We start from the raw sequence: 20,866 nt of genomic DNA on the forward strand, positions 1-20,866 counted from the left end.
AGATGTGGATGATTCTGCATCGATGCAGTCACGGTCCAAAATTGATAATCGATAATCAGATAGATAATGTGGGTAGTAGGCTAGCCCTATAATATTTATTTTGGTTTACAGATATTGTGGTTATCAGGAATGTCCTTAGAGCAGTAGGAAGTTGTTAGAAGTTACAACTTGACTCCAAAAGTCTGCTTTACATTTTGTAAAGACTTTAAATAATAAAAAGTGAACCCAGATTTATCAGACCGGTAGTATTTATGGATGAAAAAGTAACCATAAATTGTAATATAAAAAAACGAGGATGTAATGCATCGTGGTGCATCGGGGAATCAAATCGAATCGTGGACTAGATAATCATAATCGTATCGAATCGTGAGACCATTGAAGATGCACAGCCCTACTAGACAGAAGAGACTATTATTGACTCACAAGTCAAAATTTACTTGTTTGTATGCCATGCAGGCAGGTTTAAAATCTTAGGAGTATTTGTGTCATTTGTGTGACTGAAAAGGTACAAATCACAGAATAGGTAAGTATTCCAATCTACGATGTAGTCATATGTTATAAAGCCTGCACAGTGAAAGCTCTCACTGCAAAAACAAAGAAAAAAACAATCATGTTTTGAGCACACTGCTCTTCATCAGCCTGATGGCTCCAAATGTCATTCAGTTCTTTGTGGGGACAATAAATCTTTTTTTTTTTCTTTCTCCATTGGGTGCTTTCAGTGTGTGGGCTTTATTGTTCAGATTTTTGCTCATTTTTTGGTTCCAGCACATGATTTACTTTTTGTTGGATGGATGTGCGTCTTTTGTACTTTATCAGTCGTGCAGAGGGGGCACTGACACTGAAAAGCATTCGAATTGAAAACCACAAATCATGGTGGAGGGGGTGGAGATTTTACTGCAAGCCATTTGTAAATAGAAACAGAGGAAGCATGCGGAGCTGTCCCTGGTCCATTAGCTGTTCCTCCTAACAACAATAACGATACAAATTACATAATATCTTTCACCACTCAATAACAGCGTGTACCCACTGGACAGTCCTCTCTGCTGTATGCTGCTTGAAGGACAACTGTATCCAATTATGGCTAGAAAAGGAAAGAAAAAAGCGAAAAGAAACAAAGGTGCATCTTGATGGATAGTGGCTATTATGATAACATGCTCCACAAATATATACCCTTTTTTTATAGCTTCTAATAGAAGCTCAACATTGCCTACGGCAGAGATAGGTACAGTATATAATACTATAATTTATGTTGGTGTATCAGAGAAGTGATTGGTGAGTCTTCCTCGCCAACTTTAATTCTGAGTGAGTTCAGGTTTCGTGTCAGTGACTCCGTTCTCCTCATGGCTGTCACACCTGACACACCTTGTCGTTTGTTTGTTACTGTGTTTTTTTTCCCTCAACACTGCCTCTATTCATTTTCATTCTCAGGTGACATAACTGCAACATGGCAACATTACAAACATAAATAAATAATTGAAATAACAATGACAACAACAACAAACAAGTCATCACTCTAACTAAAAATAATTACGGTAATAAAGAACTTATGGCAGAAAGTATAAAGCACATAGCTGAAGCAAAGAAAGGACATGAATTAAATTAATTAGCAAACGAAAATTGAAATAAAACAGTGCTTTTGCTGCCTTTTCATAACCAGACATTCACCACTCAAACATTACTTCCCTCAACCTCTTGAAAATGCTTCAAGCAAATCTTCATTTGCTATAAAGTGAATGAAAGGTTCCCAGAAAGAATAAAAGGCCTGCCTTCTACCTTTAAGAATATAGGTAATTTTTTCCATTTTGAGGCAGGAAGACATCTCCTTAAGCCTCTGCCTTAAGTACGGTGTGCTTGTATTTTTTCCACTAATATACAGGTAAGGCTGTTAGACACTTACTGTAGCATGGAGGAAGCAAAATATTCATCTTTCTTATATTCTTGGGATGATATGATTATAAATTCCTACAATAGGCTATTTAGGCTATTTACAACCCTTTCTCTTGCCCCCATTTAAAATATGTGTCTAGAATGTCATTATTAAATTTATGTATAGCTTGACAGGAGTTATATAAAGTCACAGAAAAAAAATATTAGATCACCCTTTTTCTTCAATTTCTTGTTCATTTTAATGCCTGGTACAACTAAAAGGTATTTTTTGGACAAATATAATGATAACAACAAAAATAGCTCATAAGAGTTTAATTTAAGAGCTGATATCTAGTAATTTTCCATGCTTTTCTTGATAACAGCCAAAATCAGTATCAAGAAAACCAAGGAAAATGGCTAGATATCAGCTCTTAAATGAAAGTCTTATGAGCTATTTTAATATTTGTCCAAACAAATGTACCTTGAGTTGTACCAGGTGCATCTATGCAATAGAATATAATATAGAATAGAATAGAATATGATGGAAAAGTCCATTTCCAGTAGTTCAAGTCAAATAGCCCCAACCAAGTATTCAGTCATATAGATGGACATACTTTTCAGAGTCCAACATTTTCATTTTAAATATACTTTTTAAAATTGGTCTTTTGTAATATTACACTTTTTTGAGACACTGAATTTTAGGTCTTCATTAAATGTAAGCCATAATCATTACAATTAGAAGAAATTAAATAAATGAAGACATGAAATGTTTCATTCGGTGTGTAATGGATCCATATAATGTGTTATTTTCATTTTTTGAATTGAATTACTGACATACATATACTTTTCTACGATACTCTAATTTATTGAGATGCACCTGTAAGCATTTTAAATGCGATTAAATATAAAATCTTGTGTTGACCATTTGGATATGGGCTTAGTTACAATTGAATTAAGAGTGCAAACAAGACACCTGACAAACTAAACAAAGAAAAAGTGCAATAAAGACAACAGATATAATGCAAAGTGAGTAATAGTGATTGTTTTTGACATCCCTTCAGCTATATATTCAGCCAAGGTCTAATGAATGTGTTACACTTACCGTCCGCGACAAAATGCTCCGGCACATGGAGGGTAACCTTGACAGTGAGGGGGCAGGAATCCTGCGTAGCATAGACAATGGCAATGACACATGTGCTGATGGTAATCAACGTCAGGGTGACCTTATTTAGAGGACTGTGTGGGTGGCCTGGAGGCAAAGAAAGAAAGAGAAAAAAGGTAAAAGGTGAATAGTTAGACAGAAGCACTTTAGCTTTGATTACGCTCTAAAACAGATGACTGTATTTGAACATCCTTTATAAGAAGTGCTTTTGCACACAGGGTTGTAAAACACGACATGTAGCACAACTGGGCTTAATCAGCCACATTAACAGCTTCAGATCTCCTCAACACTTCAATAAAATACTTTGTTTTACTCCTGATATATGAATCCAAATCAGGTTCAAGTTCGGCCCGAGTAAGTAAAGGATGACTTGGAATACCCGAGCTCCTGCAGAACAGCCCAGAATCATTTGCTGGCGTGATATATGATCTTATTGCCACTGACAGGGTTATAGATTGGTTGTTTTGGTTGCCCTTTGGCTCTGTCAGGGCTCTCATTTCCAAGCCAGATATAGGGAATGAAATTAGCCGCTTAACCTCTGTCTAGTGATATTTATCATGGGAGAGAAGCCGGCATGTCGAAAGGAGGCTTACTGAGATATGATAGCGATATGGTAGTGATAGTGCTGGTTTGGAAACACTCTTCTAACTAGATTTTAAATGTTAAAAATATCACACTATGTCCCAGAATCTGCTTCCGAAACAGTTTGCACCATGCATGATGCAGGTTTGTTGCAAAAGTTTATAATAATAGTAGACTTATTCTTGTTTCCCTGTTCTAAGAAGTGGAATTTAGGTTTGGGTATATATGTATATTGAACAACTGTCCTATTTGCTGATAAGATAAGTGTTACTAGATCAGTGGGGCCTCAGACAAACAGAGCTACACACAGTTCCAGCTATTTTCCATTTTCCACTACAGTGTAATTGTATCAATCGCTGATGAAATGTGCAAATCATCAAATGGATTGCACTGAAACAACACACCATCACAGCCGCTGGTTTAATCAGTAACCCCCTCTGACAGGAGTGAATTCCATCAGAAGTTTGGAAGCAGCTCAAGGTCAAAGCCCAGGAGACAAAGTTAGGATAATGAATCCCCCCTGTACAGAATCACATGTCTAGCACAGTCACGATGTTGTGAAGGGACAGCAACAACAGCTGTCTGCAGCAAAAGTGCCAGAGCAGCTAATCCCTTTGGGGTGTGGGTGGTGTCACTGGGCTCGTGAAGGGGTCCCTCAATTACTATAAAAGCCTACTGAGTAGACAAAAGCATGGACACTCACGATGGCAAACACTCACTTTATGGCCACAAACTAAACACCTCGACAGAGTGCTCACACACGCACAGAAACACTAAATCAGATGCGTACGTTTTACACAAATACACAAGTGAATGTTAAGCAACAATACACAGGGCAACCCTAAAGCTTAAAAGCTTAAGTTTAAGAGTCTTCCTTTTATTTTTTCCCCTCCTCTAATTTATAGAGAAAGCACAACCTTTTAACACGGGCTGTAACTTTAACACAGATCACACTCATGAGTTTTATGCCTTTCCCGGTCATGAGCCCATGTGCCTTTCTAGTAAAATCTAGGAGCCCATTTACAAAGAGCTGATAGTTTAGACAAGGAGCCTTTCATTTATACTTTTCTTTTGAACCACATATTTACAGTTCAACAAGAAATACATAAAGTGTTAGTATATTTGTAATTCTGGGCTAAGTTAATTGAAGCCTATAAAGCCAGTCTGAGAGCTTGGCATATGTTCGTAAAGTTAAGATTACAATCCTGACTCCCAGTGCATAAATGGTTGCATTAAACCTCCAAGGTGAACTTGAATAACCAGCAATTTTATAAAACGTTATACAGAGGCTCAATATCAATATCCAAATATCCACCCATCCATTTATTTTACAAACCAGTTATCTAGTTAATGGTCTCTGGAGTCCTGAAAATGAAAAAGTAAAGAATATATTTTTATAGTTCAATGTTAAGGCAAGTATTAGCAAAAATGAAAAACGGGTGACAGAATTAATAATAATTCCCAATAGGTTTTGAAGGAAATTAGAAATATTTCATCATTGGGATAATTTTCATTCTTTGGGTTGTAACTAGTGATGTCCAAATGAAGCTTCATAAACCATTAGTAGTATTTGTTGACCCCATGAGGTTGCTCTGTTGGTTTAAGGAAAATGGCTCAAGGTATGCCAGTTCAGTGTTCAGTTTAACCTTTTGTTGAACAGAGTGTACCATTTAGTGGGCTCAGAAAATAATGAAGCTTCATGAGCACTTGACAATATAAAAATGTTGCTACTCCTGTAGTATTTTTCAGCCAGCAGGTATAATTTAGAACATAACAATATTTGAGAGGAATCGTACAAATGATGATACAAGCATGCAATTTGGTGGTGTTTTTTTTTTGCCAATTTAGCCAACCATTACAACATTACCCCAATCACTTGCATCTCCTCTCACTTGGTCATATCTTATCTGTAAGGAAGTGAAACAGCCCAGTCTTGATGCTGTCATTTTGAGGAAGCTCCAGTTATTTGGGCCTTTACTGGGTTCTTTCACTCTTCTTCTTCAGATTTCAGATTTTACTTTTTGTACACATCACAAACAATTTGTCCAAGCTTTTGTACTCAGCACTGTGGGATTTCACATTCTAGATGTTTTCTTCTCTAACACAGAAAGTGTAAGTCAAAGGACTATGAAATACGCAGAATCTACTTAAGCAGGCTTGAAAACAGTAATTGACACCAAGATCATCCAATTCCAGCAATTGCACACATTTCTATAAAAAAAATTGTTTCCGGGAGGCCAATTTTGGATTTTCCAATGGCCAATTGGCCAGATTTGATCAATATAAGCCTTAGAGAAGAACCAAGCTAAATGTTCATACTGGTATCAATTTGCACAATTCTTCTGCTATCCAGTTCACTATAACTAATGAGGTAGATTGCAGTGCTGAATGTCAATGATTCGCAAAACCCATTCAGAAAAAAGAGCAAGGTTGCTGTGGTATTGTGGCTGTATACTAAAGCACACAAAAATACAGAAAAAGTACTTTATGTTACCTCCACTTTTCGTCTACCACAGCATATCTCATTTACCACAGCAGTTAAGACATCACAGTGACAAAACAAAGACAAAACTCAATCAATTACCTCAGTTTCATCCATCCTACTGCATCAAGAAGTTTTGACTTGTTTAGTCTTTGGGTTTGCCACAGCCCTAATTGAAAATATTGTTCGTTGAATGGGCTAGAATAATTTCAAAATTCAAAATTTTATAGTTCAACATTTTTCTTGCTTGTAAAGTCCACCACTCAGGTTCCATTTAACATCGAGGAGTGAAGTGCAGCCTGAGAGGCACAATTCAGGCCTGTGCTATGGTAACCAAAAATGACCAGACACTTGTTATCTATAATAATAAAAATGAGATTAATATTCAAGCCATGACTTTACCTCCTCCTCTCATACAGCTGTGTGATGGTGAACTAGTGTCATGGGAAATAATAGGAACACATGGATTTCTATTATTTTCCAATCACTATATGGACACCCAAGTGAACACACACACACAACAACAACTATCTGTGTTCTATCCTCCCAATTCACTCACATACACAAAAATGCTAAATCCACATACAGTCTTCACTATCACATATCCCTATGTGGGAAGGGAAGTTAAAATCATGCTTCCCATCAAAGTAATGTGACTCAGCTTTGCTCATCACTGAGCCTCCATTTACATCAGCTCATATATCTGCTTAGAGTGTCATTGAGCTGTGCCATGGACCAGCACTTTAAACCCCACAGGGAATGTGCATGACTCCTTCCTACTTCCAGCTACGCTGACAATTCCAGAAATGTCGAGCCTCATTTCACTCAGCTATAGCCTCTTATTCAACCAGAGTAAGGTTGGAATTCATTTGTTTTCAAAATGTTTTATTGTATTTTATTCCCTTTTTACTTTATTGCCTTCTCACCAGTATACAGTGGATAAGAGGCTTCCCCCCTCTGTGCACGTTAATGTGTTTAAAATGTAACACATTTACAACAATATACATCAATGTGCACCTGCATTCTCTCTCACCTTTGCTACGCCTTCGTCCTCTGTGCTGCTCTGTGTAAAACTTCATTTGGCTGTCATCTTCAGGTTCTGACCCTGATTCCCCTTGAGGACCAAAGACACCTCCAGGTGCTGCAGTAAGAAGATAGGAGGGGAAAAGAGGAATGAAAGTTGAGAATAATCAATCAGAGAATTGTAGGATATAATTATGCTGAAAAAAAGATGACATCTATTAACCAGAAAGTTTTTCAGGTAACCAGTATTTAGACTCTGCATAAGGATGGAGAAATGTGTTTGTGAGAACTACATTAACAAGATGGTAAAGTTATTCAACACAGGTTAGTCATGACCACTGTCATCATGGTACTGTAAAAGGACATTCATTCACTCATTCATTCATTCATTCATTCATTCATTCATTCATTCATTCATTCATTCATTCATTCATTCATTCATTCGCCTTAACCGCTTATCGGAACTTGAGTCGCAATGAGCTGGACATTTGGGAAAGAGGTGGGTTACACCTTAGACAGGTTACCAGACTATCAAAGGGTGACTCCATTTTAATAAAGTTCAATAACAATTCTGTTCAAGGTCAGATCAATTCGGCTACCCAAGTTACTAAATGGACTGGTAAATGGACTGCACCTATCCAAAGCTGCTTTTATCCAAAGCGCTTTACACTGCCACCATTGGGAATTCATTCACACACCGATGAATGCAGCATCGGTGGGCAATTTGGGGTTCAATATCTTGCTCAAGGATACTCCAACATGTAGGCCGCCATGGTCTGGGATCGAACCACCGACCTTCCGACAGTGGGTGACCACTCTACCAACCGAGCCACAGCTGTCCCAATATTATTGCTAATTACACAATACAGAAAATCTGCTGTTTTTCACACCTGTATGCATAATATTCCCTCTATATCATTGTGGAGCCACCGAACTGAGCTTAACAAAACCAATTCAAAAACATATGGGTGACATAACAGAGACTTCTTCCATATTTTATCCAGTCTACGGTTTCACCAATATGCTGACGGTAGTTTGCTTTACATCCCACTGAAATACAATAATAAAAGACACTGCTCTCACATTCATTTGTGGACATTATTTTAAATTATTTCTTTCTTTTTAAAAAAAAAATCAAACTGTGATTCTTCATTCTCATTATCCCTTAACAGATTATCCCTATTTGGGCCATGGATGGCTGGAGAGGAACACAGCTACCATTGGGCAAGAGGCGGGGTACACCCTGGACAGGTCTCCAGACTATCACAGGGCTAACCCTAACCCTAACCCGACACATGAAGACAGACAAGCAGTAATGCTCTCATTCACTACTATGGGCATTTTAGGGTCACCAATTAAACCTAAGCTGCATGATTTTGGACTGTTGGAGGAAGCCGGAGGACCCAGAGAGAACCCAAGCTGACACGGGGAGAACATGCAAACTCCACACAGTAGAGCTGCAAGCCAGATTTGAACATGCAACCCTCTTGCTGTGAGGCGAAAGTGCTAAACACTTTAAACCACTGTGTAGCCTTGTGAATTGACCACACTGAGCTTCGCAATGTTTTTTATCCAGTCAAATGTTTCCGTCAATATGCTGATGATACTCTGCTTCATATTCCACTCAAATACAATTATAATACACACTGGCCTCCTATTGTATGTGTGTATTGTAAATTATGTTTTGATCAAACTTTGATTCTTTTGATTGCCAAGTGACTAACAATGAATTAAGCATTGTTTTTGGTTAATGTTATGCTAAGGTTATAATATGGGGAATGAGTAGTCATTCTAACTTAACTGACTCATTTGTAATGTCCATTTGTATTCCTGAGATAAAACTAAACAAGAACAAAAAATCAATGAGATTATCCTTCTCAGAGTGGCTGCCACACACCACCCATTATATTCAGCATCCACTGATTAGGTAAGAAATTTCTCTCCTCTCCACAGTCTTCGGTCCCTCTTTGTCTGATCTGTTATCCACTGTTGGTAATTTGTCCATCGTTACCGAGTCTCTAGAGCTCAATTTGTTAATCAAATTGGGTCACATCCCCAGAGTTTTGCATGTCTGTTTTTAAGTCAGGGTGAGAGTAGGGCTCAAGTGAGGCTGTGAGAGTTAAGAGGCTTTGTTTGTACTGTGCTGCACTTCGACATCAAAACACCCGTCCCCACTAAATGTGCAGGGGCTGCCACAAAGTGATAATTGCCAGGGATTTGCAAAGTGTTAAGCCATTGATGGATAAATAAGTAATCTCAAGTAACCTGACGTGTGTGTGGACAGCTTCAAACTACATTTTAAGCTTGATAACAAATGTCCAAGTTTTTCTGTAAAATAGGTTTATTACTGTAGCTCACATTACACATTTCTTCTAGCATTGTTATACCAAATGTATTTAGAAAAGTCAACCTAAATGGGCTTCTCTATGCTAATAACATCCAACTAATTTCCTGACGGTTGTACATATGTTTTGCTTGTATAATCCCCAGGATCACAATGATTACACTTCCTAATCTCCCGCAGTGGAAAGGGGATAATGGACAGAAAGAAAATCAATGACTTTCTCTCTCCGACTATGAAGGAGCATCTGTAAAGAAATGCTTCACCTGTTGGCTGCAAATTAAATCAAGGAAGCATGGAAAAAGAAAAAATGAAAGGTTGTGGTAAGTACTGTCAATAGCCTGATCCATACCTTATGTGAGGATAGTTGATGAAGGCTCATTAATATTAACTCTTCTGTAAGAGGCAAAAGCTTTACCCCCACAGGGATGATTAAAGGTCAGGGTTACACTTCTCAGTGCTGTCAGCTGGTAATTGTGTCTTTTATGGTACATTCTTATAAAAATGTAGTTCAATTGAGGGGACGTGTGTTACTTAGAGTAAAATATTGGACTCATACAGAGTGTGATGAACCAGACGATGGACGGTATTCATCAATTATCTCCTAAAAGTAACAATTTTGACATCTATCTATAAAGCAAGAAGTGTCTGTGTGTGTGTGTGTGTGTGTGTGTGTGTGTGTGTGTGTGTGTGTGTCTAGGGCATATCTCGGTGACCGTTAGTCAGACTGACCTAAGATTTCGTATGTAGCTTGCACATGGCACGGAGGTGTGCATCCTCAATTTTGAAGATTTTTGAATCATTTTTAAAAAATATCATTATTTACGTAAGACGTGTTGCAGCATTGCACTGTTTCCGACCGGACGCCTTTTAGGGGAGCTCCGCCCCACTGTGTGATAGGCCTACACCTGGTCAGTAACTCAATTCACTCTGGATTTCCACGCCTGACTCATCTCATCTGTAAGTCTATTTAGCCTACCGATCTTTCGGAGTTTTAAAGTGCGCTACAAGGTTCGATTTTCCAATAATGTTCAAATACTTTCCAGCGAATATTAATGTTCAATGTGTCTGTGCTGGATGGTGTGTGTACCTTATGAAAAGTAAGTGTTTTATGGAGTTGCAGACGTTGTAGTTTGGCATGTAATGTACAAATACATACTTACAGGCACTGCACCAGTAAGTGAAATATAAAAGGGGAAATCCTTCACGTCAACTCTTACTTGTAGATCATGAATGTCTGCAGGTGTGAAAATAACCCTTCTAAGACACTCAATCATTGGTCGTGATAAACAATATGTTAACTAAAACATTATATTTACAATATGTCCTTGAATGTAGCTCTTCTACCAGCAGATGAATGTCTTTCCTGCTTCAGTTTGATTTAATTTGAATCTAAATGTAAAAACATTTTGAATCATTTCACTACAGATTGTTGTTTTAAAGGGAAGAAATTATGGGGAAAAAAACTTTTTAGTGCTTGTGCTCACAAATCTGGGTACCTGAAGTGCCTACCAACCCACAAACTGTAAAATAAGACAACTCAGTCAGTTTGTTGTGGGCTGTCAAGATCAGAAAACATGGGATTCAGGGGGTTTATTCAGAATAGGCACCTTCCTTTAAAGCTACTGTTGCAAAGGTGCACCATATTTTAACAGCCAATCTGAGCAGACTAGGCTTTTTCTGAAAGTGGTACTTAAAGAGACAGGCACTAAAACTGAGCATTTCAGACAGAGTGAATACTCGCATTTCCATACAGTAGTATGAGAGAAATATGAGACGTGTTTTTTTTACATTAGCAAAATGTGCATGTTTTTCTAGAATCCCAAATTGCAATCATGAACCTAAAAACATGATCAAAATATGCCCCTTTAAAGACTGAACAATATACCAGACTGAGCTCATCATTCATTTTACACAACTATTTCATTATCTTTTAATGTTAAAAGTGATCTAATGCAGTCACAAACTGACCACATTAAGGGGAACATCTTAAAAAAACTGGACACTAAACTATAATAACTACTTTCTGAGATGGTTGAGCACATTCACAGGATTCAGACAATTGATCAATTTAGGCATATGACATTGTGCAAAAACTAGCTCGGAGGAGAGCTTAATCATCTAATGTCTGACTTTATTCTCTCAGAGTTTCTCAAAGTTTTTGCAACACTTAATATCCTTTAAAAGTAAAATTGAGAGTCCGACAAATATCAGACAGTGAAGAAGTTGAGGATTGGAGCAGTTGCAAATGGGAGAAATTATTTCTTACTAAGGCCAGACCGTATTGGACTGTAGACAGAAGACGATTAAGACATGGTCAAAAGGAAATAGAAAGGATATTTCTAAGCTAGTGCACAAACATGTTTTTTTCTTTCAGTTAAGAAAACAGGTACGAAGACAGGAATATGTTCTTTTCTTTTATATTCTATACTTTCCTTATTAAAGGTAATTTAACGCCAGCCATAGAGCAACATATTCTCTTTTCCTTGTTCACTGGACACCAGTCATAATTCTTGGCTGCAAGGCAATGCAGGTAAATTTTCCTCCTTTTACTCACTTCATAAACATTATGTCACAGCTCATGAAAAAGTGCCTGCACCATAAAGATTTTAGACATGATTAAAAGTTCTATTAAGTCCGTGTTAAAAAAAAAAAAAAAAAAAAGAGTGCGTGCAGAAATCTGTAGTCATTCTTTTGGTCTGGTGCACTTAAACAGGTCGAGAGTCGAGTTGGATTTTGAGTGTGAGAGTCTGGCGGTATTTGGAGAGCGGAGCCAAGGCAATGTGGTGTAAAATTGGTTCTGAATTTATGCATCGTGTTAGAACATGCCTAGAGAGGTGGTGGATGGAGACGAAGACAGACTGAGGAAAAGAAGCAGAAATGATTTGAACAAATACATTTGGGAAAAAAGTGTTACTTTTAACATCAAGAACAGGCATTATTTTTTGACACACAGTAACACATTATTTTGTCCATATATTTCATGAAATATTACTTTTATTTAATCCAGCACTATTATAGTGATAACTTTAGTTTACCCCAGATGTTCTTTATAGCAATGCATGTATTTTCTGCAGCCCAGTCCGCAGTAAATGCATTAAAAAAAGGCAAATACGTTTTTTTTTCTCTCTCAGTGTCACTTGTGTGTTTGAGTCTGCTGTCCTTCAGTTTTAGAATTGTGGATGTACTTCAGGTTGGATCTAAAAATGCCAGCTGTGTACATCTCAAGTTGAAGTAAACACTGACAATAGCCATCAGTGGGATTCACACAGTTTTCACATTTGCCTTGGTCCTTGAAGGACTTTGAGAGGGAGGGTAAGTGCTTTTGATAGAAAAAAAAATACATCACACTGTGGAAGCAACTGAACTGGCTGCTGGAATAATCGGTTTCTGTATTTGTTAAAAGTATCAGGCTTGGGATAGTTTGGGTTTGAACCCAACCACAGTTAAACTGATTATGGTGATTTGTTAGGTTATTTGTTTGAGAAAGCAGCCTTCTAAGTACCTTTGCATGGACATATCTGTACAAAATTGATGCAAAAACAACACAGAACAGGCCCATTTTCTTTCCAGCTCAACAACGGTTTCTGCCATATTGTTAATTACTGTATTTGTCCACTCAAAATCGGTACCAGCCTCAAAACTCTCATATCCGTCGGGCTCTGGGAACAATACGAACTAAGGGAGACAATGAACTGACACAAGGGGAGGAGAGGACAAGGGCATACAAGGAAAGCAGGTGGAACACATTGGGGTGGGGCAGACAATCACAAAGTAGGAAGAAAAGAAGGACAGGATTTCAAACAAATAATGACACATGAGGTGCTTATATTAACATAAAGCACAAAACAAAAATATGAATGAATGACACAAGTACCATAACCTGAAAATCAAAAACCTAGAAAAAAATATCCTGTAGATATAAAAACAGGGGTAGACAGGAATCAAATAAGCAACTTAAGAAATACTGGCATGTCTTAAACTCAGATCAGTCTAAAGGCCTCTGGCCACAGAGCCAAAAAAAGTCTTAGTTATAATGTAAGTTGAGGAGATGTGATTAACTGTGATGAGTGACAGTGGGGGGCACAGATCTCATGATACCAGATTCTTACAAGATCATAATAATATAGCACTCTTCAGAGTTGTATGCCAAAGTGCTTTCAAATTTACAGTAACATAAAAACAGCGGGGTTAAAAGATAAAAGGTGTCATGAGGAGAATCTTTAAATACTGGATAGAGAGAAAAAGTCATCATAAATGAGAAGGAATTGTAAAAAAACAGGAAAATAAGTTGCAGAAAGCATGAAGCTATATTTGGATGTTATCACATGATTGAACAGATGTTTATCATAGAATAAACAGAATGGGAAGGTTGGAACCTGCTCCGCCTGCTAGTAAGGCCAGTAGGTCGTCAAGGGGCTGCTATATTAGCAGGTGTTGTTTAGAAATGGAGTATAGAGAAAGAAAAGTGGCTCACAGGGTGGATGGGATGGGAGGTTGTTGTCCCTGCAACAGCCTCACTTTTGGCATTTACATGCATTTTACTTATTACTTTTATAAGGTCTAGTTTGGCTTCATTTTGGTTTCTCTTTAAGAATATTTCCAATCATTTCACCACAGATTTTTAAAATGAAACATATAAAAAAACAAAACACTTTTTAAATTATTTTGCACATACATTTGGGTACCCAACAATTTCTCCAACCTAAACGACAGAATAGGTTGTGTGTCAGTACTAACACCCATTACGACACATATTGCAAGTTTTGCGGTACATCGGCACATTCTAAAAATCACACGTCATTATAGGTTTAGGGCCAAAAAAAAACCCTTCCTGGTCAGGCGTTATAAAGGACAGTTTAAACAGTAAATAAATGTACCTAAATGCCAGAAGTGAAGTAGTTACAAGGGTCACATGACTACTGCAAGTTCCATTCAAAAATGTGATTTTTAACTTAAGTTAAAAATCTTTTACTTTTGATTTCACACCGGACGCAAACCCCGATCTCCTGGGTGAAAGTCCGCCGTTCGTTTGACCCATCCACCAGCCCAGCCTCCTACTGTACGTGGGAATCCGACCATTTTACCTTTGCTTCTCTGTCAATCACGCATTGCAGCTGACGGTCTAATACGTAAATATAGCTCGTATTCCACTGCATGTACACACGACCTATTTTGATGTTTTTAAGGGGAGACCAGGCTGGGCTATCAGGAATGCCTACCAACCCACAAATTGTAAAATGAGACAACCAAGTCAGTTTTTGTGGGCTGTCTAGTTTAGAAAACATTAGATCCATCATGTCATTCAGATCTGGCCCCTTCTTATGTCACATGCAGGTTTATTAAAATTTGCTGTCCCCCATGTGAGTATCTCAACCCACAGTTTTAGAGCCAAGTTGCGTCATATTTTTCTTGTAAGCCAATTAAAGAAAGACCTTTTTTTCCTAACCTTAGAGAAGAAGTTTTGTAGCATAATCACGACAAAACTGAAGCCTTTTAACTAAACATAACCATTTAGCTTTAGGCAACTGGCCAATAAATGGGCTGATAACAACCTTCTCAACCTGCTAGGAGGTGGAGCTGGGCCCTACTCACCCATAGTTATGGAAGTGATAACCGCTGATAAATACCCATTCAATGGTTTGATCATATTAGCAAGACTTGGTCACCCTCAGTAACAGCAGATGCATATTTTCTCAAAAGGTAGTTTATAGGGGACCAACATATCCAAATGTAAATGTAGAAAGTTAATATAAAAAATATAATAAAAAAAGAGATAGATATTAAAATATATCCAAAACCTGTGGTAAGTGAAAGTAGGCAAGCATGTACTGTAATAGGACTCCTGCAGTCTGGCTGTGATTAAATAAATGTGTGGATGATACAAAAAACTTTTGATTATGTTCCTCGATCCATAACCCTGAACAGCCCCTTGATGAAATGCGGACTGGCCAAAATGTCCTCGCTTTGGTAACATCCTCTCTCGGAAGCACAAAAAGGTTGCAAATAAAGTGGAAGTACGCTGCACAGTGTAACAGCATGCAGGTCATGTACCATCTACACTCTAAAGCAGATTTACACACATGAAAGCAGAGCAGAAATTAGCCTTTCATTAAATCTGCACTTTCAACCTGTGTCAGATTAACGTCTGATTTACTAAAGCATGAGCTAATTACACAATCTAAGATTTGGTTGGCTTTCTAGGAGTGATCATATTGTAGTGATGAATTACTCATTATGAGATATATGACATCATTTAATAAGGTTGCAATTTCACAGCACGGAAATAAAATCGTAATTTATGGAGTTTGAGTGAATGCACTGACTTTCTTAGGAGAATAAAAAGAGATGTAATGACAAACAGCATGAAGAAAATAAAGAAAAACACCTAAATATAAATGAATTATCAGGAGAGAGCAATGCCACAGTGCATTAGCACCTCAGTGAAGATCAAAATCAATTCCAAGTTTAATAACTACACAGTTATAAGTCTCTGTTCCCTCTTTGTTTGGTATTCAAAAATGATCACATATTGCTGTCTTTTTTGTCTGTGAAGCTGTTGTTCTTTTGTTTCGGAACAAGTCTAGTGCAGCTCTCCTTTTGAGATGGGTTCACCTTATGTCTGCCGTCATGGAGATGTGAACAAAAAGCTGGCCAGTTGCATTTTCAAAACCTTCTTTTAATAGTCCTTTGCAAATAACAGAAAAGTGCAAATTTGCAGGGACATCTAGAAATGAAGCTGGGCAAACCCAGGGTAATATAAAGTCAGCAATGTTTGTGTATTGTATATTTCTTTCATTTGCATGATCCTCTGTCAAATACATATGCAGAAAGGCTAGTTTCACTGATCACACAAAGGTGTGTTGACAGACCCTGCATGTGTGTGTTGGTGATCCAAATGACAGCTGAGTTGTGCTTCCAGGCGAGGACACGGGCTTGATAAATAACACACACAAGAATACATCTGAAACAAGGTGCAAAAAGTCTTTGGAAATCTGGCTCTGGGTCTTTTCTATTTCACTGCTTTTCTTCCTTTCTCACAATGTTACTCTTTCAGTCCATTTTCTTTTTTGTCTTGATTTTGCCTCTCTCTCCCTCAGTGGTAATACCTTCCGAACAATGTCCCATAAAAACATCAACTCCCAGAACACTGGGGCTAAACTCCACCATGTCTGTACAACAAATTTCAATTACTGGGGTGAACCCATCTCGCTTTCACAGTCCTGAAGTCCATTAGATGATTTCAGAGTCCTCGAGATCTCCATCCGCCACAATCTGTTTTACCCTCTATCTCTTTTGTCACAACACAAGACATTTCTCCTTTATCTGCAGTTAAATATAAAATGTCATAACTCTTATAATTACTTCTCAATTGCTTTCAGTGCTGCAGTTCTGTCTTGATAATATACATTATTCATTGCATTCTCCTCACAGTCACCTGTATTGACTTTCTCATTTTGATAAGGCAAAGACACCCGCTGTCATCATTAACATTCTTCCTCTCGGATGACAACATCGTGTTTTTCGGAGTGAAAATGCATATGCTCGCAGACTATAAAACAACATCTCACCTCAGGAGATGCAGGATACAATTACAAATACAAAAAAGGCAGACCTGGAGAGATCCAGGTTTTACTGTGCCATAATGTTGAAAATAAAAGAATATTTCATTTTAAATCAAATGGAAAAGAAGAAAGAAAGAAAATTAGGACAAAAAAGACAAAAAGAAAGAAAAATACATAATATTAATGAGTTGATCAAAGAATGTTTTTTTTAAGTATTTTGAAAATGATTAAGTGTGAGAGGTTGTGAGGGTTTTTGACTACTGATAACTTAGTTATACAATTATCTTTTAGCATGCTCCTATTTCCTCTCATTGGTTATTAATACGGGAATGTATGAGTTAATTAATGCAGAAAGGGGGCCGTAAAAATCAGTGACAGTAAAAGTTAGAGGAAGCACGCCATTAAAAATAAGACAAGAACAGAATAATGGAAGAAAACAGCCATAAACAGAAGCTTTGCTGGCAAAAAGAGAATGACATGACACAATTATAAAGTGAAGTGAGAATGATGTGATTTCGTGTTAAAAGGGTTTAAAGGAGAAAGTAAGACAGACACTGTGATCAGTGACTGTTATACAGGGAGAAAACACTTTTGTACATAAGTAAAAGAGAACAGAAAGTTCCACAGGAGAGAGAGAGAGAGAGAGAGAGAGAGAGAGAGAGAGAGAGAGAGAGAGAGAGAGAGAGAGAGAGAGAGAAGTCGACTGTTTTCCAATCCTTCCTATAATGAGAAGGATTAATAGTTATGGGAAAGGAAGGAGATGAGGTGATGAGTTCAATGTGAATAGTAAAAGCTAATCATCTTCTGCATAGGAGGAGGGCACACCACACTGGTAGTACTATAATATATTGTATTTTACACCAGCACAAAGAAACGTAGCTCACACTAGGAAACCTAATGGACCTTATCTACTCCGAAAAATTATAGAGTAAGATTGAGAGGGCAAGAAGATTGCATTAAACTCCAACACTCACTTTACCATGATTTCCTACTACTTTGTGGGCAGAAAAACTTGTTTCTCAATTTACACAGTTTGAATTTGAAGAGATTACCCTGATACCTACTGTATATATTCTTGGTAGCCTTTTAGTGAGGCACTGACAGAACCCATTCAAATAGAGTAGAATGGACAATCTCATTCAGATCAACATAGCAGGATGGTCAGAGCGGCAGCCATTGGTAAGTGTACCATTGCTTTTGCAAATAATTGACTGTTGGGGCGTGTTAAGTTTCCTATAAAGTTCCATAAAAGCCGACTTGTCGCAGACTCTGAGTTGAGTTTTTGCAGTAATAAATATATATTATATTCAGCAAAATACTATGATTGTACAGAATTTCATAATTTGTTTGGTTTTCTCAAAGCATGCTCTGACAAGTTGGTGCCACAGTGACCTGTCAATCAGGATAGCGCCATAGCAATGCACATGGCACTGTGCAGATTTAAATATGCATAAACATGTTTTGGGTAGTCATCCTTGTTTTTGTCTTAGAACTCTTAACTTTTAGTTAATCATGGTCTCTTAAAAAATGTCTTGCTCAGTGTTTGAATGTACTAAAAGTCACTCTGAGGTAGCTGTTTTTTTCCCTATGAGTACATTTTGTTTTAAATGTGTTTTTTGCCAGCGAAATGAATATCACAGTGCATTAAAAAAAATCCATAAATGGTCATTTCTGGCTTGAAAAAACAAGATGGCCATGGCTAAAATACCACAAGGTTTCAAAACGCTAGTCCACAAAATTTCACGGCGACTACGTGCACTTCGTTTATAGTCTGAATGCATATTTACTGGTCAAGCTTGTACTCATATGTCCGAGAAATGTGACTCCAATTGTGAGAGCTTATCTATATGCAGTGCTAGTCAACGTACACATAAACATCATACAGTTATTATTCAGCATAAATTTATATACAAACAAACAAGAAGCCAAACAAACATACATACAGTAACGACATACACAGTGGGTGAATTATGCACTGGGTGCCTGTCTGGTTGGCAACTCTAAAGGAGTGCCAGAATGTATGGCAGTGCAAAGAAGGCTGAAATTAATAGTGTATGGATTGTGCAATAAATTATATATGGAGGTTAGCTGCAGAACAGCACCCACTGAGTTGAACTCCCATGCAGGACATCCAGTCCTCCGAAAAAAACACATGGGCAGATGTTTGTCGACACAGGTGCTTAAGCCTGCATCGGGAGGACAGCTATATAACTGATTATACTCATTATTGTAATGGACTTATAGTTCATGTATCTTTCGCATTTTAAAGTACCTTTACAAATTCAATTCATTCAGTCAACTGTGCCCAACAATATTTCCAATCCTTTAGAAATGAAAAAGGTTGAGTGAGGGTTTTTTTTTTAGAATACCACCCAAATAATTATACAGAGATGAATTAATGAAAGTGTGTGAAGGTGAGACAATTGTGAGAGGAAAAACCTTGAGGTCAGTTTGTGTAAAAAAAAGACAGAATGGGAGGAAAAATTGGAATATAAAAGTGGACCATGTCCGATTTTGAACCTGCCATTGTGTATGTTGACAACTGGCTTGTGTATTCAGTTGCTCATGTTCATAAATACAATGGATGCATAAGGCTGTACCCTCATTTACTGCATGTGCAGTCATGAAAAAAAAAAAATATTAGACCACCATTGTTTTCTTCAATTTATTGGTACAACTAAAGGTTAATTTGTTGGGACAAATATAATGATAACAACAAAAATAGCTCATAAGAGTTCAATATAAGAGCTTGTACTTAGCCGTTTCCCATGGTTTTCTTGATAATGATTTTGGTTATTATCAAGAAAAACATGGAAATGGCTAGATACAAACTCTTAAATTAAACTCCCTTTTTGTTGTTATCATTATATTTGTCCAAACAAATGTACCTTTAGTTGTACCAGGCATTAAGGTGAACAAGAAATTGAAGAAAAAGTGTGGCCTAATAATTTTTTCCATGACTGTATGTGTGTGTGTGTGACCCGACAGCTCTAATAACTTCAATGCGACCTCAGAAGCTTTTGTGACTCTAAGCAAGATGAACTGCCTTGACTTATGGATGCTAGACTTCCAACCAAATGTCAGCTCATGTGTGCATACTCTGCATATGCTTCTGTATATGCTTTCCAATGCTGTATGCTAGTGACAATGTGTTTGTGAGTAAATTAAGCTGACAGCAACACCAGTCCCCACATGGCTCAGCAACTGGTAATCACATTAAGGCACAGCTGTATTCAGCAACTCAGTTCTGACACCAGCAAGCTAAATATCTCCAACTCAAACTCAATACAAACTGGCATCTGCATTCATACAAAAGTGAGAGTATGTAAATTTGCCATTTAAAATGCACAAGACAGAATCCAAGAGGCTGCAAGAGCAAATTTGAGAAGTCGTGTTCACTGGGTTGTATTTGCGGGAAAATATATGAAAAGAAATGTATATGAGTGGACATGAATACAAGTTTGCAACTCCCATTGAAATGCTGCTTTAAAGTTTAGTTCATGATTAATAAGAAAAAATGTATTCAAATAAGTGTGACGTATGTTAGACTGATTTTAAAATAGGGCTGGTGAAAGTGGTAGGCTGAAGGGGTCAGGATCAGGAAGGAAGGCCTGGGGCGTTCCATCCCATGCTGCAGCAACTGAAGGGATTCAACTTTGTAAACCAGGATCAGAGAGATAGGAGGAAATCCAGGAGGGACAGCTTGTGATTTACTCTCCCAGTCTGTCTACTTTTTTAAACGGAAACTGCATGTGGGCAAAAGATGACCACAGGTATGTCACGGTGGTCTATCTATCCGTGCTTTAACTGTCTCTCACTCATTTGTCTCTCCTGCCTCAGTCTCC

At 37.7% G+C, this 20,866-nt stretch overlaps 1 protein-coding gene across 1 annotated transcript in view; it reads right to left on the bottom strand.

The window, feature by feature from the left end:
• The window catches only part of LOC131992057 (astrotactin-2-like), a 344,657-nt gene that overhangs the window by 171,471 nt on the left and 152,320 nt on the right, over nt 1-20,866 (bottom strand). The window contains exons 5-6 of the mRNA XM_059357417.1: nt 7,126-7,233; nt 2,969-3,115 (exon numbers count right to left, since the gene is read on the bottom strand). Coding sequence (XP_059213400.1) covers nt 2,969-3,115; nt 7,126-7,233 — 255 coding nt within the window. The remainder of the gene's footprint in view (nt 1-2,968; nt 3,116-7,125; nt 7,234-20,866) is intronic.

This window comes from Centropristis striata, chromosome 19 (genome assembly GCF_030273125.1).
Source record: "Centropristis striata isolate RG_2023a ecotype Rhode Island chromosome 19, C.striata_1.0, whole genome shotgun sequence".
Taxonomy (NCBI): domain Eukaryota; kingdom Metazoa; phylum Chordata; class Actinopteri; order Perciformes; family Serranidae; genus Centropristis; species Centropristis striata.